Source organism: Enoplosus armatus, chromosome 3 (genome assembly GCF_043641665.1).
Source record: "Enoplosus armatus isolate fEnoArm2 chromosome 3, fEnoArm2.hap1, whole genome shotgun sequence".
Classification (NCBI taxonomy): domain Eukaryota; kingdom Metazoa; phylum Chordata; class Actinopteri; order Centrarchiformes; family Enoplosidae; genus Enoplosus; species Enoplosus armatus.
The window spans coordinates 2,027,208-2,054,374 of record NC_092182.1 but is presented as its reverse complement, the minus strand read 5'-3'; the positions used below and the strand labels follow the sequence as shown (position 1 = coordinate 2,054,374).

General features: G+C 45.9%; 1 protein-coding gene across 3 annotated transcripts; it reads right to left on the bottom strand.

The window, feature by feature from the left end:
- Positions 1 to 948: 948 nt before the first annotated feature.
- Positions 949 to 27,167, bottom strand: lhfpl4a (LHFPL tetraspan subfamily member 4a). Of its 3 annotated transcripts, XM_070902927.1 has the most exons (6): positions 26,762 to 27,167; positions 9,389 to 9,625; positions 7,086 to 7,102; positions 5,552 to 5,554; positions 4,047 to 4,079; positions 949 to 1,002 (listed from the first exon to the last, which is right to left on the bottom strand). In XM_070902927.1, the coding sequence occupies exons 1-6, from the start codon at positions 27,165 to 27,167 to the stop codon at positions 949 to 951; spliced, it is 750 nt and encodes a 249-aa protein (XP_070759028.1). The 3 variants fall into 3 exon arrangements, with proteins under 3 accessions (XP_070759028.1, XP_070759029.1, XP_070759030.1); XM_070902928.1 differs by lacking the exon at positions 5,552 to 5,554; XM_070902929.1 differs by lacking the exons at positions 4,047 to 4,079; positions 5,552 to 5,554.

The following is a 27,167-nucleotide window of genomic DNA, read 5'->3' as shown; positions in this document are numbered from 1 at the left end:
GGAGCAGAACTGAACATGACCGGTGAGTTGGGGTTGGGGTGGGGGGCACACTTCGAAAACACACAGAAAAAACAGAAAGTAGTGAAATCTGAGGAGAGCTCTCAGCTTTTCTTTTCTCAGTGTGTGTGTGTGTGTGTGTGTGCGTGTGTGTGTGTGTGCTAAAAGTGGAATCCACATTTTTTTTCCTTCATGATTTGACAATGAAACTGGTTTTACTATTCCACAGCTTACAGAGATGTGTCATGTATGGGGGCGGGGGGAGGGGGGGGGGGGGGCAAAAGAAAGCTTCAAAACGTCTCTTTGACCTTGTTTCCTGAAAACGTCTCATTTACATACATGTTTATTTTTGTAGTTGTCTGGGATCAGACCTCAGAGTCATATACAAAGAGTAGTTGAAAATTGGCCTGAAAAAGACTTCAAAATGACGCCGCGGCTATACAAAATCCTCTTTTTTCTCCTTGTTCTTGTTTTTTTTCTTCATTTTTGTTTTCTTATATCAGAAGTAGCGCTGTGTGCTTGTACATACGCACTTTATAATGTTACTTTTAAAGCTGGAAATAGCTTTTCTCCACTCAATAAAAATATGTATATTTCCATAGAATACTCCTACTGCAAGCATTATCATCATGATCAATAATCTTTGTCAGGACAACGTTATATGAGACGGTAGCACTGTGTGTTATGATAACTGTATCCCAGAGTTTGATAAAGCTGATGGTCGCGCTTCCTCTCAGGGCGGAACGGACAGAGTGTGCCTTTGTCAGGTGATTCCACTTCAGTCCTACTTTTACAAACTGCTGGGCTTTGGCCTCCGAGCCCAGATCAAGGGTTTAACCTGAAGAGCTTAGGAGAGAGGAGGAGGAGGAGGAGGAGGATGGATGGAGGGAGGGAGGGAGGGAGGGAGGAAGGCGGGGGGGGCGGGGGAGAGGAGGAGAGGACGTTTGGTTCTCAGGGGAACCGCCGGACTCCAAATCTTGGATCCTTGGTGTCCCGGATTTCGATCTGGAGGAGGGGCAGAGAGAGAAGAGAGACGGCGTCAGGACGGCTGCAGCGACGTCTTGAAAGATGAAGAAAAATACAGCAACATGTTTGGGGAGGAATACGCCGGGTCAGGGGAGAGAGGAGAGGTCAAGGGGTTGTGGGGGGGGGGGGGGGGGGGGGGGGTCACTGTACTGTATGCTGACACACGCTGTGACAGAAGTGTCACGAAAATCGCTGACTTTAAGGATTCAAAAGCAGATCATTTAGAGTTATAACTGAAGTCACCAGCTGTAGCACAACGTCCAAGCCGTTAGACCTTACTTACAGTGACAACTCATCTCTATGTAAGAACCAGTTTGTATGGCGCCACCCGTTTTAAGTCAGCGATGTGTTTAATCCAATAAAATCACAACGAGGCTAAGTCTGAGCGTAAGCAGAGCCGCTGCAGCCAGCTCAGTTTCAAACTGAGGATCCAGGGTCGGTCCCAAACAGCACATGCTACAAAAGACAAAACTGACTGGGTGCAGGTGGCAGGACCGAACACTGCTGACATCAAACACGAGGCTGGTGGTTTAATCAAACAGCATTTTTAAACGCCGGGAACGGCGGCAGGAAGGCGATGCCACCGAATCAACCACTAAAACCCACCCCGGACACATCTGGAGGGACATCATGGACGACACACTTCACTCACATTGTTTTGATTCCATATTCAAACTCCCTCCACGTCTCTTTTGTGCACCCTTTGCAAAATCAATTCAAACATCAGTCGCGCCATACAACACAGTGACGTCAGCCTCCTCCATTTTCACTGCTCTGTTGCTACGAGGTACTTGAAAGTCACGTGACGCTTGTTTAGCGCTGCGTTGACCCATGTTTGGCCACTAGGAGGCAGAGACACACCCAAACAAAGATCCGCGGATCCACCCTGGCTTCATGACTTTGCGTGTTATCATCCTATTGGAGTCACCTTTCTGGCCACCTGATGTCCAACGCTCTCTCTCCTTTCAGTTCTGTTTTGGTCTCCACCAACTCCAGAGTGACCCCCTTTCACATGTGATTCAATGCTAATATGAAAAACAGTGATTAATGCAGGTCTCACAGCTCTCTGATCGACTCTACGCGGGTCCAGCTGTGTCATCCCAGTGTTTGGCTCTGGGAGCCACTAACAGATGTCTTGACTTGTCATCACGTCATCGTCGCCACTCATGTTTGTGATTTTGGACATCGTCATCTCTGCACTTTGTCTCCATTCCGTGTCTGCTGCTGCTGCTGCTGCTGCTGCTGGTGCTGCTGCTGCTGCTGCTCCGTTCTGGCTGCAGATGGAAGTGAGGGAGCGGCAGAAGGGGCTCTGACATATGAGTCAGCGCGAGCTGGCGAGATGTGGCGAACGAAAGGGACCAAAACCAAACATAAAGAAACATACTCGTGCAATGGGCTTGAAAGGTCACACCTTAATACATTTTCTCTCACATTTTCCGGAGTCCCTTGAAACAACTTCAACAGCTCCTTCCAGTGCAGCGTTATTTGTATTAAGATGCATGAGCCACTATGCACAGGAGGGTCAAAATGGAATAGTTTTATGTCACGCTGATGTGCTCCAACATGAAATCCCAAGGGGGGGGGTGGTGGGGGCTGATGATGGCAGCCTGTGGAGAAGGACATTAATAGCTGTAGCACTTTCCCGACGGTTGGTCCTCCGTGCCAGCCAATTAAATGAATATTGTATTTGCCAAGAGTGAATGGGTGAGTACGAGGGGGGAGAGCAGTTGATTGGGGATGGAGGGGTTCCCATTAAATGTAACCACAACTTACATCTCTCACACCTCAATGATAATAATAATTCTCCAGTTGTTAGCTTTAATAGGCATGTCTGGCCCTGTGCAAACGACGCGTGACCCCGCTCATCAAAACACGGCTCTATAGAGGTCAAAAAACTCCCAGCTTGAGGTCCACCTACGAGCTTTCATCAGTATCACATGGTCTTCATCAACCGGTGGAGTTGTCGTGGAGATGAATCCGATAAATCTGATCCGGACCCATTTCCAACAACAAACTCCATCTGCGGATGAGGACCGTGTGATACGCTTGAATGCATTAATGTTTGACACTTCCAAAAACAACTTGTTTTTACATTTTACATTTTGCATTATTTCATCCGTTGGTTAAAGGTCCCATGTTATCACATTACAGCTCTATGTTTTTATTCTGGGACTCCACTCGAGCAGCTTCGCATGATTCACAGTTGAAAAAGTCCTGATGTATCTCCTCCTGGCCCTTTCTGCAGCCCCCCCCCTCTGTCTGAAACAAGCCGTTGAGACGAGCTGAACAACCTCCAAACACCTGAAGAGTAGTTCCTGAGCAGAGCGCTCCAATAACTTAAGACAGTCTGAGCGGGTGGATGAGCTCGTCCTGTACTTGGTGGGTGGTGCCGTGCCTGGAGCAGATGACCTGCTGGGGGGCGTGGCTGAGTGCGGTAACTGTATAGTTGTGACATCACAACCTTCCAGAAGTCCTGACGGCTTGTTTAAAGGCCCAATATCTGAATACGGGCTGTGTGCATGAGCCTTCTGATGCTTTCACAGTATTTATACAGCACCTAGAGCTGCTTTATAATCAACAAAGACATGGGGATCTCACTTTCTACAATATGGGACCTTCAAAGTGAGCTTTAAAGGTGTTGGTAGGCATATTTCTGGACAGAGTCAGGGTAGTTGTTTCCCCCTGCTTCAAGTCTTTATGCTAAACTAAGCTAAGCTAACCTGCTGGCACTAACTATTCCTGCAATTACAGATCAGATTTCAAGCAGTCTAACGTAAACACTCTCCTAAAAATTCTTTCACGCAATAAGTGGCATAAACACTAACGACTCATTTTCTGTTACAAGGGAGCAAATTCAACAGAAAGCGAACGTAAGGAGAGGTAGGTCTTCACGAGACAGAGGAGAGGACAGCCATCAGTTTCCCACAAAGAGGTAACTGATCCAAGCGCATGCTAGGGTGACATGCTGCAGGAGATGGATCAACGTGTCACATAAACTAAAGGGAGAAACTGGTTGGTCTTACTCCGTCCATCCGCAGAGAGGAGCCAAGGTGGAGCTGAAGGGAGGAAGCATTTTTTTTTTAAATGAGATCATCGCGGTTTGTCTAAAAGAAAGTATTCTATTTCAGGCAACTCAGTGTTTTACATTCGCACCACTCAACACACACACTGGGAGCTGTATTCTTCTACAGGTGGTTGAGGTGGTTCACAGCTTCAAACCAGCAACCTCAAAATCACGAGCCCACTTTCATAAAATCCAGGCCACGAACACCCCTGTTATTATTACTCAAGCGGGTGGGTGGGGGGGGATGAAAAAGAATTGAAGAATACGCAGTTTGAAAGAAAGCCTGTATTACAAACTGGAGTGTGAAGTTAAAAAAAAACATCTTTACCAGGTGGGGGGTCGCCTAACGAAAGGACACCATCAGTGTAGTGAAAGTTGTTTAATTTTGTTGAAATAACACATTTTGACCATTGCATGCCGCTAACAACATCTAATTGAAGGTCCTGGACCGGCTCTGATCAAACAACCAATCAGGGTTAGCTAGCACGTAACTGGCCAATGACATTGACTCTGTACAGACAAGAAGGTTCCACCTTCTGGACTGGAATGTGAATCAGAGAGGAATCAAAAACACAGAACCCCTGATTACCCTGATTGGTTGTTTGATTCAGACCTGGTCCCCCCCCCCCCCCCCCCCCCCCCCCCCCCCCCCCCCCAATTAGACATTGTTAGTGACATACAACGGTCAAAATAAGTTATTTCAACCGAAATTATAACTCCGTATTACTTTAATTCAAAACGGTATATATATATCAGTGGTATCACAGCTATTTCTTGTGTATTGATTGTGTATAGGAAAAAAGTGCATTACGGGAAGTGCTGGCTCCAACACTAGAGACTAAAAGTCAGTATACTGTATCTGATTTTGACCATTATTTTTTTTTTGTTTTATCTGTCTCTTATGATTATAAAAAATAAACGACCTGTGATCCTCTCGGTTGTCTGCTACTTGACTATCTATATGCATTATTTTCTTTGAACAATGACAAACCTTCTCCTCCCGGCTCTCCGTCTACTTCCAAACCATTTACATGCACAGCATAATGTTGAAAACTGTTCTGAAAAGACACCACCAGACATCACACATTGAAATATTTAAGGCGTTATTTCTTTTTCATTTGGAGACATTAAGAGTTCCCCCAGCTCTTCCTCTTGTAGCGGCGGAGATGCTTTTCCTCGCGCTGGTGCTTTTAACAATTTATCATTCATGCACCGCGGCGCCCAGCTGCTCACGTCACGTTTGTGTTTGTGGGATTGTAATTAGGCGGTTTTCTTTTCCTCTTTTCCTGTCTTTCTTCGATGCTGACGTACACACACACACACGGAGGAAGCTGGAGGGCCTGGTGTACGCAGCACACACACTCCTCAGTGAAAGGCCTTTCCTCGACTTGACGTCTCCTCCCCACTCGCAGTCGGCCTCGCTCCTCCGGGAAAGCATCGTGCCCCGAGGATGTTTTCCACAACATGCTACCACCTTTTGTTTTCCCACTGATTCCTCCTTTTCTTCCTCTACCACTCTGCCTCAGCCCATAGCCCCCCCCCGAATGGACTGTATCACTTTTCCAGGGTCTCTAATGTGACCAAACATCATGTGTCGTCATGAGGAGGAGAGCATGATATCTGACCTGACACCAGGTAGCATCAGCTGAGGGGAAGCTGCACCCACTGAACAGGAATGGATTACTGTGTGACGCGATTTTCAGTTCGGTGGCAGTTAAAAGACACTGAAGACAACAAATCCCCCCCCCCAAAAAAACACTGAATTGAAAGTCCCAGTAAATGAACTGACCATTGCTAATGTCAGAAGCTGCCAGCTGCTAAAGTAATGTAACGGAAGCAACTGAGAATCACTAAGCTGAATGTCAGCACACTCCTGGACCTGAAGACAGGCTGTGAATGTTGCCAGGCAGAATTAGAATAACCAGGAAGTGAGGTTTTGCCTTAAAACCAAAACCAAAACCTCGCAGGTCCAGCCGACAGATCGCTCCTGTGCGATGCCTTTTAGAGAGACTGGTCCGATGCATGGGTCTGAAAGCTCATAGAAAGTAACTGGATTCCGAACTGCATATAACTGCGCTCCAGCTCTAAGTTAAAGGGGAACTCCACCAATTTTACGCGTCAAAGTGTGTTTCCAGGCGTTGGGCAAGACTCCTGCATGCGTGAAAAAAGTGGAAGGAGCTGCGTGAAGTCTGATAAATGTCCTTTAACTGATGATCCATTAAGTGTTGACTAATCACGTAAACTGATTGGTGACTTGATCGTTTCTTAATAGTGAGCGAGGGAAATTCACGATACACCTTAGTTAGTTATGCATTACTTAAGCATGTGTTTTGTATCATTATCATAAAGTAATAAGATGATCAAATGACCTCCAGTAACTCTTCAGTCGTAGCAGTTCATGGCCGGCTCCCACCGAAGATGACGTTTATGTCATATTCATATATATTAGTGATACGTTTCCTTTCTTTTTTTGATTTTTTTTTCAAATGGACACACATAAAAACAAGTGGATGCAAACTCAAGGCAGCGGCTCCTCTCGGGCTGCATGTGAAGTGCCCCTGCTTCTTGGCTAGGGGCGCTACACAAGCGTGGAGGTAGAGTAAATGCCGCCTGACAGGCTCAGCTCAGGGACACCGAACCCCACTCACGCGGGCCTCTGAGTGCTTCCGTACGTAACACGCGCGTTACCCAGCACCGTGCATGTGTGTAGGCGCAGTGCTGATGTGTTCACACAACATGTTAACATTGTTTTATTGTAACGAGCCGAGTCTTCAGCCACCTGAAGCTGCCTCCAGTCTAGCGTGTGTTCGATTTCATGAGGGTTTGAGAGGTTAAGTGTTTTTGCGTTAGCAGTTCAGTGAATTATGTACTTTCACCGGACCCACACACACACACACACACACACACACACACACACACACACTGCCATGCATCACCACACAATACAGACCGCACACCACCACACACTGGAGCCAAAACAACGGCAAAGTGAACTTACCCTCGACACAACGAAATCTGTGGGAGAGACAAAACGAGAAAGATGAGTATTTTCCCTTTGAACTGAATCGCGGTTGAATCAATGCAAAGGCTGTAGTAGCACACACACTGCATACAGCAGTCCTCTCCTGTGGGATTTAAAGCGCCACCAAAATCCTTTCGAAACACCAGTCAAGGTGCTCAAGGTTTGAGGAAAGTGAAGATGACAACTGTGGTGATTTCACTGCATTTTACCATTCAAACGAACACAGCCATAATTATTTGTCATGTTTTTTTTGTGTATGCACACATCTAGGTTTCTTCTTCCTGAACATTCTGGTTTATTACCTGCAACACAATTTTTTTTTTTGGGGGGGGGGGGGGGGTGGTGTTTTTATGTATTGTGCCTGATCAGACCTTCTCTCAGGACTGTCCTTGATTGACCCTCGCTTCTCCTGTTGGTTTTGTTGTACCTGTAAAATACCCCAGCATGAATCCAACCAACTTCGACTTCAACCAGAGCAGAGGTCTGATCACACTGAACCACTGGAAACACCTGTGCGGGTGTGCGGGGCACCGTTTACTGTTGGTGACTTTTGGTGAGTTTTTTTGTTTTTTTTTACCGTGTACCATGTACATGTGTGTGTGGCAGGTCAGATAAAGAAAAAACGGAGCTCTTATTTTCCGCCACAGCCTCTACTTTATACTTCCGCATTGATAGGTAAGTGTTCATTTTTCTGATAAGTTTGGTTTTAATTCAGTATTTCACACTGCAAACGGTGATCGTCGCTCTCTAAATGAAAAAAAAACACATGCGAGTATTCGGTAATGAGGCAAGGTGAAATGGAAGATCTGTTCACCTCATTTAATGTCACATGCAAGTCTGCGTCTACGCAAACGTTTGTGCCTGACACCTGCTCAGGTTGGCAGAGACGCAAAGAGACGCTTTACACAGAGAGACAAAAAGGACTGAGAGAGACAAGCAAACACACACACACACGGAGAAAGAGAGAGAGGGTACGAAACTGATGAATAACTGACAGAGACACTGAGAAAAACTGAGATGCAAACTGTGAAAGAGAGACAGACATAAACAGACAGAGACATATGCAGCGAGAGGAAAGCACAGCCTCATCCTTCTGGAATCTGACACGTAACCATGGAAACTTCCTCCACACACTCAGAGGAATACGGGGAGTTCATTCCTCATTTCTCTTCAAGCAGCTCAACACAGTCCTCTCCTCCTCCTCCTCCTCCTCCTCTGATGATGATGCTGCAACATCTCTCACAACACCAGGCGTACACAGAAAAAGCTACGAGCAACATTTACTGTTAACAGGCCAGCTATAAATATAAACACATCAACCGCACAGCTGAAGAGTTCAATTACAGTACGGGCCTGAGGACTGTGGGGGGGTTCGTTAGCTTAGCCAGCGCCAGTGAAGACATCATTTACCATCATTACAAACTAAATGACTTAGTGAGGTTTGCAAAATGTTGTTGTGTGCTAATATGAAATCATTTTTTGGTTTTTGCACCTATCAAAAAGTAGTCCTTTAAGCTTTGTTTACATTATGTATTAAAAACCCTGCAACATACGCTTTCCTTTAATTTCCCCTGAAAGGACCCGCACACCCACGCAGGCGTTTTCAGTTTTGCCTGATTAGACTCACAATGGGATGAAAAAGTAGTAGTATCCATGTATGTACGCCAGTTTCTGCCAACAATCCCCACACTGCATCGCATTTCATAGCCGCGTTACAAACACCTGTGTGTGTGTGTGTGTGTGTGTGTGTGTGTGTGTGTGTGTGTGTGTGTGTGCTGAGCCTGTAAAGAATGACTCAGTGTTTGCCTCCTTGCTCTGGTTACAAGTTTCAAGGTTGTTTCACCTTCCCTAACGGGTGTGGTGGGCTTCAAGTGTTGCTTCAGTAACTACACCCAGCAGTGTGCTGACAAATCCTGGAGTACGCTTCTACGTCAGCAAAAACAAGATTTTCAGGCGGAGTCAAGTTACTCTTTAAAGAGAAACTGTTTAAGGTAGGAAAATCATCGCATTCCACACTGGAATGACGTACAGTTACACTGAATGGAAAAATGCAGCAAATGATACACTTTTACAGCTGTCAATCAAGCTATAGTTTGAATTTCATTGATTATTTTTCTGTTCTGATCAGCTAATCTCTTGATTTACTTCATCATTTCATCGTGGACAGGACTAGACTCTGAATGCACGACAGAATTGTGCACAGGGTATCATTTTGGTGCAATGAAACACGTTCTTTTTGCTTTTCTCTCGCTTATGACCATGATCTTTCCACCTCTCACCTTTGTTGTCGGCCTTCAGCTCCTCCTGCAGGAAGTCGCTCTGCCGGTTGCCGAGCACGAAGGCCAGGAAGGAGAGGATGAGAGCGTCCAGGATGCCGATGATAGCCAGGATGTAGGCCCAGCGCACCGAACAGTTGCCCAGGGCGTACCTCCCCGTGTCCTCTCCGCACATGTCCCGGATCACCTCGGAGTCCCAGCCGTTCGGGAAGACGACGCAGCCGAGCACCAAACACACGGCTGGAGGGCAGAGAGGATGGGAGCAGTGAGAAGAGAGGTGGTCACATACAGAACAGTGTCATGGTATTCGCTTGGTGTGATATTGGGTTTTTTCAGGCGGCGTGTGTAATGATGTGCAGAGCGACGGGTCAAGGCGACAGGGTTGTGTTCCATTTCATAAGCAGCGCAGGAAAGACGATCAATACTGGAAGAGGGCTGAGTTGTAGATTGAAAGTCAGGGCAACGAAACAGGAGGGGAGAGATGAAGTCCCCCGAGATGAAAGTGAGAGAAAGACAGAACGTTATTTTCCCATTTCACTCTGGGTTGGAAGTCTGTTGCAGTGGTATTTCCAGTATCAGGCTCATCGCCGTAAAAAAAACTCTTATTTGCTGTTTTTTTTGGAGAGTGAAATTGAGAACTATAGAGTTGTAAAGATGGAGGATCTGCTGGTTCTTCTGTGATGCGTTTGCCCGTTCTGTCTTCCCCCCATCTTTCCCACCCCATCCAGGGGTGACCGGAATAGCCCCTAATACTCCACAACTCTATAGCGCTCGCCTGTCTGTGTGAAGATCGGCTGGTAAGGAGTTATGAAAAGAGTGGATGGAGAAAATGTTTAAAAAAGTAGTAAAGTACTGTTTTTACACAGACAGATATTTTAAATGACAAGGACAATTATTTTGCTGAGATACTTTCATTTCTGTCAACCCGCTAAGCTCTCATAACCTTTTTCCACAAAATTATGAATTTTAAACCAGGAAAACGCTTCCCTTGTTCTTTTTTTATCATGTTGGATATAAGAAGGCCTTATCTCCTTCTTACTCAAGCAGCGCACCATGAAATCTTAAGAATTGGAGAACAATAACACTTCGATGTCATAGTGGTATGACACCAGCTAAATGCACAGCGCATAGGCTGAAGAGTGTGCTGACGAGCATTATTATAGGATTTCTGCAGGGTCGTTATAAATCTGCACTTATTAAAAGGGGTAAAAAGAAAGGATGCCCTTTGTCACCATGCTGTGGAAATATTGGCCATTAATGTGAGGTCCAGTGGCTACATAGAGGGCCTTGAAGGTGAGATATGCAAACAAGAGTGTCATTGTATGCAGATGACACTAGTTTCCTATTGAGTCCAAAATGCTCTTTGAACTTTTGGATTTTTTTTTCAAAGTATTCTGGTTTGAAACCAAATTATGAAACATGTAAAAATGTTTAGGATTGGGGGACTGAAAGGCACAAATTATAAAATGCCATGTAAACTACAGATTATCTGGACTGATGGGCCGGATAATGTTTTAGGTATTGTTATTCCAGAGAATTTATAGGAATTATAATAACAGGTTGGGAAGGATAAATAAGATAAGAAGGGGAAAACATTAACACTCTTTGGGAAAATTTCTTCATTTAATGGTTTACCTTTTTACGTCAGAATCAGAATCAGAAATACTTCATTGGAAATGATTCCTTCCCAACATCACAGTTACTCCTTCAAGTCTTCTGAACCATCTTATGATTGTTTTAACAAACATTTTTGCTCACACTATTTCCTCTTCCTCTGCACAAACTAAAATGCATTCCAAATGGATGACACACACCCACATCACATCAGTGGGCCTCGAGTTTGTGTGCTTGTGCACACTTGGCACATAAATGTTTTTATTCTGTGACTTCTGTGGAGAAACTGTGCGTGTACATGCTCCCATACGGCCTGAGTCGTCCCCTGGTGTGTAGAGGGTCCAGCTGAGGCCAGGCTGGCCCTAACAGATGGGTCCCTGAATGCCTCATTTACTAGACCACTGCTACTGTTGAGAGCCGTGCGCGGACCAGATGAAACTCAGCTGATGTACAGGCTCAGCGTGTGCAGGGACATACGCGGTTGTAGGGTTTCAGCTGATGTAAGGATAGTGAAGACGAGGAAATCCCCACGGTCTCTGAGAGTGAGCTGCAGGGGCTCTGAGGAGTTGATACATACATCCAGTTTACTGCAAAAGTGGACTGACCTGCAGTATGGCAAAGCTATGAAGATGTTGTCTGCACTACTCACTAACGCACTGACAAAGGTAGAGGTGAACACCATTATTTTTCTTTTTATCAGAACACCTAAGAGCACATAATGATGCTTCTATCGAGGCGACTTATTAAAGACAACAAAACAGCAGCAATGAAGTTACTGAAGTCGGTTAATCCGTAAGTGGTAAACGAGCTACACAGTGGCTGCGCTGGAAACCGTACTGATTCTGAAAAAAATCTCCAGTGTGCATCGGACCAGTCTGCCTCGCATATTGTGTCCCACAATGCAATGCGCCGGCGGTGGATTGCCATTCGCCTATCCGCATGTGCAGTGCGTTGAGTTCTCAGTACCACCGTAGCTATCACCCCCAATGATTCATGTCAGAATCATTAGAAAACATTAGAAAATTAGATTCGAAAATATTATTTCAGACATATACAGTCAAGGGAATTTGAGTTTCCACTTTATGACTTTCGACTATTACTGGCTCTGTTTTGGGCTCCACCAGCTCCTGAGAAAACGGCTCTCTAGCTGCTAAATGCTTGTGTCAGAAAGTCATTTGGTTTGTCTGCTGCATGGTGCCAGGCAGGTAGCTTACAGTGGGTCTATCAGAGCGTCTTCCACTGAAAAACAGCTGCCTGGAAACAGTTAGTTGACAGACATTAAAAGGCTGGGTGATAATTCTCCGGGTATGTTCACAAAAAAAATATTGATTCGTTCTGTTTTAAGTTGGACGAAATGCAGCTAATTAAGGGCCTTGTGGTATCTTGTTATGAGAAATGCCCATCTTAAAGCATCGTTGCACATTCTCCCAAACAGGAAGTAAAGGAGGCACCATGGCGAAACAGTGCCGTTACACAGGTGAGTGCGTGTTTTCTGGTATCGTGGCTCTGGTTCAGATTTCCAAAACTCCTTGCAGCACTGACCCACGTGAGGTTTGGGTAAGTGTCACAAGCTGCTGAACATGTCCCACCGTTACGGGAGTCTGAACTATGTGTTTACTGGCGCACTGGAAACACGACATCCAGTTTCTGCAGTGTGCTGTGGCAGCGGCCACAACAGGTTTAATGCGGTGTTTGTGTGTGTGTGTGTTCCCTGTGGTTTTTCCTTTCGTCCTGCCCGGCTGACAGAAGTGAACAAGACTCATTCTTAGGAATTCACCCAGCCTCCTTTTAAAATCTGTGTCAGGGATGCTGGGAAGGTTAACTTCTCCCTGCATGCCAGTGTGTGTTTGTGTGTGTGTGTGTGTGTGTGTGTGTGTGTGTGTGTGTGTGTGTGTGCGCTCATGTATGCTAGAAAGAATTTAGGATGGTGCTGCAAATGAGTCCACTCATGTGAAAAACTGTGTGTGTGTGTGTGTGGGGGGGGGGCTGGCTTTGCAGAACAGCACTGACTTGAACCCATTTTTGAGGCATGATACTTTGAAGTAGCACTTTGTAGCTGCTCTTCACACACTGTGGGGTTTATTTCACTCTAGTGGCAGTGGCCTCAGTAAAAACTTTATTATAATCTTTATTTCATCCCTCAGCTCCATTACAAAATTCTTCAATTGCATTGTATTGTCAACTGTCAGCCTCTCGGCCTCCAGCCCCGTGAAGGCTGCACCTTAGGAGGTGACCCCTGCTATAAAGGCTATCAATAAAATCCGCTATGGTCTCGTGTTTTATTTACCAGTATTTGCATCAATGGATCACTCAACATGAACTTGATTTAATGAAAAGCCTAAATCAGATATATGAATAAGGAAACGCAGGTACATTTTTGCTGAATAAACCTAATTTCGTTGGCATTTGTACACACAACGGGGCTTCCGATTTGTACACAGCACAAACTACAGTCCTGGAGTGCAATGGCAGCTGATGTACACATCAGTGGTTGCTCACAGTGCGCGCACACAGAGACCCTGCTGAGGCCTTTGTGCCCCCCATCAAAATGAACTCTTTATCCTCATCATAGCAAGGCTCTTCAATGCTAAAAATCATCAGCGTGTTGTTTTATCCCTCTGACTCTTTTGAATTATGGAGTGTAATAATCAGGCTTTTTTTTTTTATTTTTTTTTTTTTTTACATCATCAAACACTGAATAATAGCTTTGATTTTTGCCAGATTTTTGACATTCATTGTTTATTGGAGTAACAAGAGCGACTGCAAAAGGGAGGGATTTCGACAGCCTCTGCTTTTGGATGTTGAAAGCCGCAAAGGAGAGAAAGAGCACTTCGCCAAATATTTTGCACAGACGGAGCTTTTTGTTGTTGTTGACAAATGTAGTAGGAGGCAGTCTCCACTGAGCAATATGGCTGAAAGATTTCCCAGGGTTCAATAAACGATCAGCACTGCGTCATTCCAGAAAAGCCCTCTGAGAGAGAATTGAAAAAAGATTCAGGTGACTTGGGGGGAGGGGTTAGGTGTGTGTGTGTGTGTGTGTGTGTGTGTGTGTGTGTGTGTGTGTGTGTTGTTTTGCACGCATGTTTGGCTTCTCAGTCAGTGCAATTGTGACATATGCAGCATTGGTCGATACAACCCCAATCATCCCTGGAGCAGCGCTCCTACAACCACCTGCACAACACAACTTCATGATGAATGAGCACACACACACACACACACACACACACACACACATAGATACAGCATACTACATGGTATTGCTAAACATTAGATGCAAGTCACAGTCCTAAAGATGACGAGGGGAGAAAGACAGAGGGAGGAGGAGGAGGAGGAGGAGGAGGAGGAGGGAGCCTGCTGGATGGAAAACCAGGCTGACAGAACTAGATGAAGGATAGACGGCGAAAAAGAGACAGAGAGAGGAGAAGGCGATAAGGGGGAGAAGACGGAGGGATTCGAAAGCAGGAAGGGAAGGGATTGGAGGGAGGTGGGGTCGCCATGGCAACTGGCTGGACCTATGAGGCGGAGGGGTCGGGGTGTATGGGGTCTGGAGTAGATCAAATATACATCTGCCTTCAAGTTTTCAGACGCGGCTCAGATGGGGAGACATGGCAGACAGGGAGACACCGAACAGGACAGTCGTGCGTTTGTTACGAGGATGAGATGAGTCACATGAATGGGAAAAAGTCCAGGGAATGCACAGCAGCAGTTTACACACTGACAGCCAAAACACGGCAAACAGCCGGGACAAACACACACACACACACACACACACACACACACACACACACACACACACAGTATGCCAGCACAGGCCCTGGTGTGTAGGAGAGAGCATGATGGGCAGGTACTCTCAGCAGCTCGACTGACATTTCCAATATCTGATTACTCTCCCGTGTGGTCAAATAAGCTCTCACACACAGCACAAGTTGGGATTTCTGGTTGATTGGGTGACACCTGGGTTGGGGGGTTGCATTTCAATAATGTATACCCACAGTTAATCACACACACTTGTGAGAGCATCTATTCTTCACTGCTGATTTTTGTTCCTGGCAGCTTGCTAGCTAGCACTGTTTGAATGGGAACGGTGACACGGGATGTGTTTTTCAAAATAAAGGCGTTTCTCAAAGATGACATGGCGCCCGACGTTTTCGCTTTGCTTCGATGATACTGGATCGTTACACCCCCACCACGTAGCATATGAAAGAGCGATCCGCGTCGGCCCAGCTAACACACTCAGCGAAATGTCAAGCACTGATGAGCCAGAGAGAGAAGCTCCGAGTCTTCTGTGTCACAGAGGAGATAAAACACAATGCTGCCTGGCGGATGGAGCTGACAATACACGTTCATGCACACACATACCGTACAATGGTATATATAACATTGTGCTTGGACTAAGCATGCTGCAGTGTCCAAAAAAAATACAAAATGCTCTCCGAGTAGCAAGCGTCCCAAAATAGCCCATTCAATTTGTATATAGACTGTCTTTATGTAATGTTTGGATTCAGTGGGCTCAGTGAGCCGCGTCTAAGAGTGCAAACGGACAGAGCGGCTCGCTCATGTATCATCATCTGCCTCGGACCAAACACCAGATTAGAGTCCGGCCAGCGTCACGAATGTCTCGGGTCACCTCAGAAAACGAACAGCGAGGGCTCATTAGAGCAAAATGACTTGAAACCGTTTCAAAACGAGATTTTAGCTTGCGTCACATTGGTTGTATAATGTTGTTCTCTTGAACTGTTACTTGGTGGACCGCAGCGACAGCACCCGGTTGCTTGAGCGTTGCTTGGCTTTCATGGCATCAAGATAATGATTCTTCCATGTTGCCATGGATGTATACAGTAAGTGTTGCTTTATTGCAGCCATATGTCAAGGCGCTTTACTGCTTTACTGTTGCTAAATGAATATGGTCTCAACATCGCCATGAGCACAGAACCTTCCATATTACTGTGTTTTCATATCTGTCCGCGCAGTGGTGATTAGGGGGGTGGAGCCGTAACGGTGCACCAGGTTAATGATAAAAATATATGCGCATTTCAGCCGGAAACAATTACTTCAAAGCTTCCAAGCATTTATAAGCCGTACCGTGTCGTTGGTACAGAAGTCTACTGGAAACTTTAAGAAGGTACCAACACTTGATGGACATCAATACTTTTCACCGAGGCAAAGCTTTCAGTTTAAAAAAGACATCCACCGCCTGAGGCCTCGCTCTTTAAACCGGCACACGCATCTGACAAGCCACAAAATCAATAGCTGTATACATTAGCTGCCGATTGACAGTTTGTCACTCTATGCCCCCCCCCCCCCCCACGCAATTATCTCCCAGCATGCGTCAGGCCGAGAGGAAATGCCTCCTCACGTCCGCCATGGAGCGAAGGGATGTTATTCTTCTCCTACCGGGGACAGAAATTTAATTAAAAAGTCATAAGTGGTTATGATCACTTACGGGGAGATGGAACGAGGTGACACAATTACTCTTGGGTTTGGAATAAGCATGGCACTGTTAATTTAGCGTATGAACTGAAGTGTAGTACATTGGGGAGAAGTATCTATTACACTTTGCTGATACTGCACCTTAAAGCTACAGTAGGCAATATTATTGAATTTTAATTTTGGTTGAAATAACTGATTTTGACCACTGCATGTCACTAACAATATCTAACTGAAGGGCTCCTTTCAGAAAATATGTGTGTGTGTGAGCGAGCACCCCCCCCCCCCCTTTTGTATTTAGTCTTTTAAAAAACTGGACCAGGTCTGAATCAAACAACCAATCAGGGGGTTCTGTGTCTTGATTCCTCTCTTCCAACCGTTCAGATTCACGCTCCAATCCAGAAGGTGGAACCTTCTGTAGAAGCCCTTGTTTGTACAGAGTCGATGTGATTGGAGAGTTATGTGCTAGCTAACACCTGATTGGGTGTTTGATTCAGACCTGGTCAAGACTAAACACAAAGGGGTGGGTGCTCACATTTTCTTTAAAGGAGCCCTTCAATTAGATTATTATTGTTAGTGACATGCAGTGGTCAAAATCAGTTATTTCAACCAAAATTATGATTCAATAACATTGCCTACTGTAGCTTTAAAGCTGCATTCACGTATGTTTTGGCCACTCGGTGGCAGCAGATCAAGCTGAAAAGAATACTTGGGCCAGAAAACCAAGAGAGTTAGCTCAAAGATGCCAAATTCTCTCTCTGTGAGTAGGGTGATCATTTATTGTGGGTTTGTCACTATTATTAATAGTCATCTGACCCTTTGCTAATGTAAAATGATTGATTAGTGCAGCTTTAAGAGTTTACAATGAAACAGGAGAACAATGAAACTACTGCGGTTGCATTAGTACACGGTCATCCCCCGACTGTTAGAAGCACAACTAGTGTTTTGTCTCAGCATATTGAGAAACCCCCATGTAAGGTACTTGGCCATCCATCTCTTTGTTGCTCTTCTTTTTAATTACTGTTCCACGGTCACAGCCAAACCAAACAGCTGATTTACACAACAACAAATCATCACTAACTAGGCCAGTTTCTGCTTAGAAGTTTGTGGCCAAAAGCGCAATAACTGTGGAAAGAGGAGAGACAGAGGGAGCGTGAGCTCCTGAAGGATTGGATTCTCTGCTTTCTCTGAATGTAGGCTAATTAGACTCAAATAACTCCAGCCCGCTGCAGGCGTGGCACTTTCTTTCCTTGTCCTTATTTCTCTGCCTTTCATTCTTTCATTACTTGCTCACTAATTCATGGAGCGGGATGAGAAACAATGAAGAAAGTAAGCTCATGTGTTAACGTTAAGTGGCGTGGGGGCTGTGACTGTGGGCCCGGTCTTACATCTCAGGGGGAGATATGTTAGGTTAACATTGTTTTCCGTCATCGGAGGGAAAGGGTTGTTGGGGGGGGGGGGGGGGGGGGGGTGGAGCTGGACTCTCTGACGGTGGTGTCAGAGAGGAGGAACCACTGCCTCATTATTTATTCTCTATTTACACCAGTGCAACATATACCTATACAGACATCTACATTGTTATTGTCTATATGTTTTACTTTTATTTTCCACTTAAATATTGTAAATGTGTATATTTTTTATTTTCTATTTCTTATTTTTGTACGTACTCTTATTCCTAAATGTATGCTGCTTTCTACGCTTGAACGTCTAATTTCCCTCCGGTTCCCTCCTGATTTTAACTTCGTCTCTAAGTATAATGTAATTACTTACAGCACATTGTGTTCAATGAATATAACAGAATATGATAGAAAGAATATTCAATGGGACACTGCCAGTGTCAGTATCCACAGCAATATAATAGTTTTTTTTTTTTTTCAAATGTTCTCTGTCTAACGACGTGCTACCAACCGGGGGCAAAATATGAATATTGAAGCAGGAAATGTATTTTGTATTGTAGTGTTACATATTTTGAAACCTATTTGAAATGTACAGCATGTGAAAGGGCCAACTCACAAGGACATACATCGGGGTTGGTTATCAGTAACGGTAGCATTCATCTAATCCCTTGAATAAGTCTCTGTCAAAAGAAGGTATATAAATAAGAATACTAATGACAATGTTATGTCAGACTCAGAGTGCAATGCTAAATCGGTGGCGTACTCTTTTAAGCTTTATGTGATCCATTTAGGCCAAATTCTTGAGGACCGTGAGACGGCCTGCAGTGGCAGATGACACTCAGTTTTACTGAGTTGGAGAGCTGCTGCTAGTTTATAAATCACAAAATGGCTTAGGGCCAAAATATATTTATATCATTTCTTTTTTTTTATGCTCGTTTCAGCTCTATGTTTTTATTCTGGGACTCCACTAGAGTAGCTTTGCATGATTCACAGTCCTTACTTTATACTGGCCCTTTTTGCAGCCCCTCAGCCCCCCCCCCCCCCCGCCTGTCTGAAACAAGCCGTTTTAGACAAACTGAACAACCTCCAAAAACCTGAAGAGTAGTCCTTTGCTCGTTTAATGGCACAGAGTCTGGATATGCACTGTGTGCGTGTGTTCTGATCCTTTCACAGTATTTCTACAGCACCTAGAGCTGCTTTATAATCAGACAAGACATGGAGATTTCACTTTCTACAATATGGGACCTTTAAATATTTACAATATTAACTGTATAATCAAAATATAATATATATAAAAAAAATAAAATCAGAAACATACTGCCACTTTCAAATCTTAAATCATGAAATGTTGAGCATTGATCAAAGCAACACAATCTACCCATCTCTCTTTGTGTGGTAGTTTAGGTGTTGGCGTGGTCCTCCGGTCGGGTGCAGTGCAGCTGTCCCTCTGGCGCTCTGACGGGGCGAGCGTCTGTCGGGCCGCCCTGCAGTCTGCTGGCACGCTGCGGAGCTCCTTCACAAGGCCCAGTGGCCAGGAGGAGCCCCAGTGCGGAGCAGCACAGAGCTGATTAAACTGTCATCTGCACCCGGCCCAAGAGCGTTAGGCCCAGCTCCAATCCCATTAGGCTGCTTCCTCATTCGCACACACACACACACACACACACAGGCAGAAATACTTCATACTGTTTAGCTCCAGTCGGACTAACAATAATTCAAAAAATAAAGATGTTCTTGTCCTTGTCACTGCACAGTGGGGGGCAAACCTCTTATAAGTCAGGCCTCCCCGATAACATTCAATGCTGCCAGGTGACAAGAAGATGGCTGGCGACACCATGTGTAGAACCAGAGACGGTTTAGGAAGGAGACGGTTCTACTCAGAGTCATTTCCTGTATCTGTGTCAAATGGGTTTCGCCACTGCCCCGCCCCTTTAGGAGGGGGGTCCTGAGTCTATTCTCTACCAATGGGAGAAGTGAACATGATTACAGATTATGACCCATTCTTTCGTCCCGTAGTCACCGAAATAAACATTGGACCAATCACTTCTTCTGCTGCTGGTGCTGAACCGTCGGTGAATTAAAAGTTAAAACTGAAATGAAACTGAAATTGCTTAATGATACTATTATCGTTATTAACTAGCTCTTTTTGGAGGCAAATTAAGGCAGCTGGGAGGCGACCACGCCCACTTAGGACGCAGGAGTTGTATACCATTTCACACCCTTGGCGCAGCTTGTAATGCACCTTCGGTAGAACCAATTCCCCCGGGAATGGAACCGGGCTGTGAAGCAATTTTAGTGTAGTGGCCGCTCGGGGGAATTGCAACTTCCACGTTCATCGCCTGACGCACACTGGCCTAAAAAGCAATTGTCCCGTACACAATAATTGGAAAAGGAGCGGCTGTATGAATGAACTGGGTGCCACCTTTCAACGCGGCACCCAGTTCTCCTTAATACGTCCATGGGTGACACGTATTTGCTTCCTCCCCAAACCAACAGCGGAGTTACGGCAGTGACCATAAACATCAATAATATAAAACCATTAAAGTCTGTAAAAACTGGTGTGGTTAATGAGTTGAGTCTATGGCGGGCGATAACTGAACTCGCTACTTACATTCCTTGAATAATTACTTACATTACTAATGATTCAAAAGTTACCTTACTCGTTACATTAGCCTGCGTTTGTTACTCAGTCTTCTAACAACTCTCAAGTTTGGAAGCGTTTACTGACCAAAACAGCTAGCTTAGCCCCAGTGGCTGCACACAACAACCAGATTCTTGAATGCATGCTTACCAGCCGAATGGAGCCAAAGCTGCCGGTGGCATCCCGATTGCCCCCTGGTAACTGGATGCAGTATAGGTCATAAGCCCCCGTCCCCTTCACGTTAGTGGATGGGACATTTTCCCAAACATGGTTTCTGTCACTGGTTATCATCACACTGACGTTTGTTCCAATGTTCATTTTTCTGACATGTTCGGTTTTATTTAGCTATTTGATGCTATAAAAAAGGGTTGAAACGTCATGATTGACAGCTGAGATTGACTGTGGTGTCCTCGCGATTGGGTTGGGCGGGCGTATGGGTGGGACCTCAACCTTTAAACTGCAGTACACTACTTGTTAGTCGTTACTTAACTCATGTGTTACTTCCCAACAGTGCATGTCAGTGGTATTATTAGTTCTGGACTTTCTCAAAGTTAGGACTACATTTCCCAGAAATCCTGCCAACGCCTCTCACCAAGGTGACGACGCTCGTTTGGCCAAATGTCTTCTCTTTCGTCTATACTGAAGAAGATGTTTTCTATCAGTCTTTTCACTATATGAAAGAATAATTTGCACCAGACAAACGGCAAATAAACAGGGACACGATTTATGATGTAGAATTCTATATGTAGACGATGCAATGCTGAGTTCAGAAAAGTAATGAGGCAGTAAGTAACGGACACAATTTTACATCATCACTCGCACATATCCAAACCTTGTTGGTCTGATCTGTCAGCGATGACGGATTTTGCACGGCACGCAGAATAATTGGCCGAGGCTTAACCACTAGGGAGAGAACTGAGGATTATGGGTACGCAGAGCGGGCTGCTGTGATGTGAAACCCCAGGCAGTCTCCCCTCTGATTGGAGATTAGCTCTGCATTAGCAGGGTCTCGGCAGGTGGCGCACGCACACACACACACACACACACACACACACACACACACACACAACATACATATCTTCAATCCTTTCTGTTATCTGTCGGATTTCGTTCCTCTTCTTAACTCACGTTGCATCTCGTCCTTTCATGCATTCCATCAGCTTTGTTTTTTCTTTCACTAATTGCTGTATGTGTTTCGTGGAGAGATGCTGATGAAGGTGAGAACCAATGAGATTTTCCCACTAAATGACCAATGGAGATCTAGGGTTAGATCTTAAAGAGGGGGACCATTTGATGTGGGGACTCATGGACTCAGGGGGGTGCCTATCATTACGCTAACATGCCTCCTCGCTTCCCTCACTCGCGTCTTAGCTCCTCCTAGCGATGACATGAGAGCGAGGAAGAGATGCGAGGACGAAGGAGCCAAAGCTGTCAAAGAAATCCTTGGTTTCACGGCGTCGGTCTTAAGCAATGTCAGTTGCTCATGGCGCGCTGCACAGCTGTATCACCTGTCACGCCACTTGACGAAAGACTTCCCTGCGTTCCCTCGCTCTAAGCTCCTCGAGAAGCTCCCTTGCTCCTTGTCTCTTCGAGGTGCATTTGAGGGATTGGAAGGTCCTCCGTGGTGGCAGAGGGTGAATTCCGGGTCACGGGAGGAGAAAGAACGGGAGGAAGCACGAATTAGCACGGTTGAAAAGCACCCATGGAGAACAGCGGAGTCAGAAGCATGAGTGGTGCGGATCACACCTTCGGCAGTTTCATGACGAAGATGGTCCCATATGAAGGGAGCTAGGTCTTGAACACAGCCTCCGAGACCGACGGGTGACCAGCTTGACGTGACGTGGCTAACTAAGAAATGGCGGGTTACATTACTAACCCCTAACTGCAGTCTCTCTCACGGTAAATGGAGGTTTACTGCACTGTCTCTGTGTATCAGTGAAGCGCTTCCTCTCCTGCACAAGACACAAGGCACAAAGGCTGCATTGCTGCCTGCCCGCCACCAAGGCCGCCACCACGGAACCGTGACTCGTGTGAGGAAAGAGCTGTGTCCTCGTCACAAGACGTGTTGCCACTGTAGAGATATTCTGGCTTTTTATCATTAACGCATCCCCATGAATGACCCCGTCTTTCTAGCCCTGGTCTTACATGTACTTCCACGTCAATATTTTCACATTTACAATAGTTGTGACCAGGCAATTTAGCTTGCGCTACTTTTGCAATTTGTCCTATGGTCGGTGTAGTTCATACATATTAATGTCATCAATCAACACTTTTCTATTGCAATTTACATTGACGGAGATTTTGGCCCACATCAACAGTGTGAGTGTGAGCTGAGGTGTGTAACGGTTTATCATTTTGCAGGATTGAAGATTTGTGGGACATAAGTAACGCACCTCAGTAAGTAACGAACCATGGTGCATTCAGGTGGCTGTAGGACAGTGGGACAGATGCCTTCATGAAACAAAAAAAAGTCTATGGCATGCTTTTGGGGGTAAAAAAATGCACACAAGGAGAGTTTGCTGTGGCTGTGACTGCAGTGCCAGCGCAATGTAACATGAAACACACGGAGCTTCAGCCGTATATATGCGCCTCAGGTCTTCACTCCGCTCCATTTGAAGTGGGGGTTTTGCTGAGTTTGCCAAAAGGGGCCCAGGAAGTGTGGAGTGTTGCATCATAGTCCTTAACATGTCATTCAGGACAGGCTACACAACATCCTCCAATTATTCTGATGGTCAAGGGTGAAATCTTCACTGGTGGGGGAGGGTATGAGCCCGTGGTAACACTACCGCGAGATGACACCGAAGGGAGACATTTTCAAATCCTTAGAGAGAGAGAGAGAGTTGCGTCAACTCCGTTCTCTAAGTTCTGTCTCTCTGCATTTACCACGGACGTATTATATTTATTTCGAATTGCCTAACTTACTTGACTTACTATATCGTAATTACGAGGGGAAAGAAATCTCAAAATGACAGGAGCCTGATCCTGAGATAGCAAAGCACTTCTGTACTTGCTGAGCAGATTGGCACCATTCTCACGTCTGTGCTTTAGGTATGTAACTTTACGCTGCATGCAGCGGCAATTAGCGCAGGGTTGTGCAGGGGGCGGCGTGGGAGTGACGCTACACGGCCCATTTGTGTGACATCAAGTTGCGAACGTTAACCGGCCAATCACGTAGGCCGCTGCGGCGTGACGTTGGGTTGTGTTTCTCCAAAAGTTGAATCAGTCTAAACTTGCCGCCTGCGTTGTTTATCAGACCCCCCCCCCCCCATCGCGCGCGGTTAGAGACAGAGTCCAAAACCTAAATATCTTTCTCCAGAGAATGTCAAATGTCACCTTTGTGGCGGTCAGGAGAGAAAACTCAGCGGTGCTAACAGGCATTAACGGTTGGGTAACGGCTTACGATGGAAATGCCATGTAGCTCTTCTCTTTTTACACCCAGGACAGAGGCCTGAGCATTTGACGACTACAGCAACCAACGCTACGTACTTTGCTACCGCAGAATGAATTTAAATGATATTTCACTGAAGCACTATTGCTCCTCTCACGCTAAGATACAATTTGCTACAATCTATGGCTTTAGAATGTTGATTTGATGAGAAAATAACAATGAAATAACAGTTTATAGTAATACATAAACAATAATAAATAAAAGGTTCTATTATTTATTGGTAAATTCAACAATTCACCTTTAAACCTGCACCGCAACAAGTCGTAAACTCAACACTGACGTAAAATCACTCAAAATGGCGTACATAACGTAACATAATACTATATCCACTCAAGAACAAGTCAAGAACACAGAACTTCCTTAAACGTATCACCAAATCAACAAACCGCAAATATGTTTCCTTCCAAGAAGTATTTGCAACAGAATCTGCAGGAGACAGGCCTTTACAGCACAACACAGAAAACCTTTTCATACTGCGAAGAATATGCAAATGTATACCACCACCACCACCACCACCACCATTAACATTATGATTAACTGCTCACTAGTGTGGTTAGAAGGAATATTGGCCCATGAAGACAAAATTAAGAGTTTTCAGAGAATGGGGAGACAGGTAACACTCAAAACATCTGACATTAAACTCCACCTCCCTTGGAGGCTTTGCAAATGTTCCACATGCATTTTTTGCTGACTTCTTTTCCTTCCTCACTATACTGCTAATGCTAATATACCACTGTCTGCTGCTGGATTTACGTTCCAGTCCATGCATTCATGTATGGCACACAAGATGGTCACGGTGGTACGGTGACACCAGGGTTCGCGTCGCACCCCGCATCCTGCGTGTGGGTCAGCTTCAGGCTGCCTGCAAGCACTTTCAACTAAAGTTAAGTCAAAGTTGTGGTTTTGGTCCAATATTGAAAAAGGGAAACACAGCCACGTCTTGTGCTTCAAGGCATTGCGCCTTTTCGAATGTTTAACCGCGACTACCATCTTAATAATGATACTGCTGATCAAGTTTTAGTTTCAACCTCTGCCAGCCAGCCAGCCAGCCAGCCAGCCACGCTTCCCCTCATTCCCTCCGCTCATGCCAGCTCTTCCGTTACCATCACTCGTGGTAGCGTAACACACATTTAAACTGACCTTTAAACTGTATCTTGACTGAACGTGAATACGAAAATGTCCAAAATTAAGCGATCAGGACATTGCGGCAACGTGTTTTTCTACCATCCTGCTTGTTTGAAAAGTAGAGCCCCTTCTGTTGGACAGCTATCCGTTATTTCCGAGTTGTACTACTGAGTTCAACCCCCCCCCCCCCAAGGACACAGAGTCAGAGAGTGCAGGAGAAAGTCAATGATTTCTAAAGGTCCCGAGTCCACAGCTATCAACACAGCCCCGGCTCCAGCTGCCTTGTGGGAAGGAATAATCTAGCCGTCAATACCTCCTCCTAGATAATGTCAGGCCTTCCAGACCAATGCACAATTAACCCTCCTCCCCACACGCAAACACACTCACGCACACGACTGTGCGCCCTGTCAGCGAGAACACTGGAGCAATGGTTTGTGAAATAATCTCGCTGAGCACAGAGAGAAAACTCTGACTGAAAAGCCCATATCAAACCCCATCCCCAGCACGGTGAAACCCATCTCCCACTTGCCATGAACACTTTGGCGCCTTTTCAAACACGCTTTGAGACCAGTTTGATCTGCACCACGTCTGGTTAATTAGCGGTTTGTGTGATTAGGAATCCGCCAGGGGATTCTTTGATGTCGACTGTGAGCTAGCGGGAGACACTTGTAGGCTCCATCTGAACTGATAGAATCTGCTTCAAAGCACGGTGATGGGAGAATGTCGGCCTGGGAGTGAACGCACGCACAAGGTGACCGCTGCTACAGGAATGTGTCACGGTTGGGCTTGCAACCTATTGCATTCCTATGGCTGTGAGACGAGAGCTCCAAAAATGAAAAATCTTCATCAGTTTGGTCCCTTTTAAAAACCTCCCTCCGTCCCATTGCACATGACACCCATGTCTTTATTCCGGTGTCCCCCTCTAATCCGCTCAGCTGTGTCTGACAGTTTACTGCACCTCCTAATACAATTGCATACACGATACAGCCAGTTTGTTCCAGGTTTGCGCGGATGAATGAATGCGCTGAGCGGGGATATGTTACTGGAATGCATGTGCAGATCATGCATAACGCGGGCTAACCTGGTAGGCAGACATGGCAACCGAAATAGAAGCTGTGATCTTTGATGCAACGCCGCTGAAGGCATTTCATTATCATAATGCCTTACAATTACATATAATATTTTCAAGCAGCCAGATGAAGAAGAACAGGCAGTGTCGGGACGATGGGTTCCTGGGGAAGACCAAGGGTCTGCCGACAAGGCTTTTCAAGACCCTCTTAATGTTGGCAACATGTCCGGTGACACCGGAATAATGACTGATGACTCAGATATCAAACTGTCAAGGGATGCACCTGAACGCCTCACATGACTTCCAGATCCCTTTTTGGATACTTTTCTTGGATCTTTGCTCTCCATCAAGTGCAAGATCACATTTCGGGTATCCTCTAAGCTACGGGGAGCACCCGTACGGGGGGGGGGGGGGGGGTTGGGGGGGTGCGCTACTGCTGAGGAACAGGTCCCCCGTGCCGTGTTCGTGCGCAGAATGAGTGATGCGCTCCAGTGGCGCTCATCCTCGGCGATGGTGACATGTCTGACAAAGAGATAAGGTGTAGCCTAACACAAGAGAGGAGAGGTGGGGATACCACCCCCCCCCCCCCCCCCCCCCCCCCCAAAAAAAAACAACAACAACAAAAAACCCAAAAACAAACAAACAGTGCCATCCTTACCGCATAGCAGCTGCATCCAGGCGCACGTCTTGTAGACCGTGGCGGTGTTGCAGAAGAAGAAGAGGGCGAAGCAGCCGATGCAGCCGAGGATGAGCACCATGGACATCAGCACGAAGAAGGAGGCCGCCTTGAAGGCTCCTGACGGGATGGAGCTGAAGTCGTAGATGCTGCCCTGGCACGAGAGCTCCCGGTCGGAGTTCCCGTTGCCCACGCAGTAGTGGAACAAGCCGAAGTAGCCGGCTTGGGGGGTGCTGACGCTGTCGCCGATCCAGTAGGGCTGGATGAAGACCACCACGCTGATGATGGCCAAGCAGATGGTGAATATTGCCCACAGGACCCCGATGGCCCGGGAGTTGCGCATGTAGTTGTCATGGTAGATTTTGGAGGCTTCTTGCGAAGGCAGCAT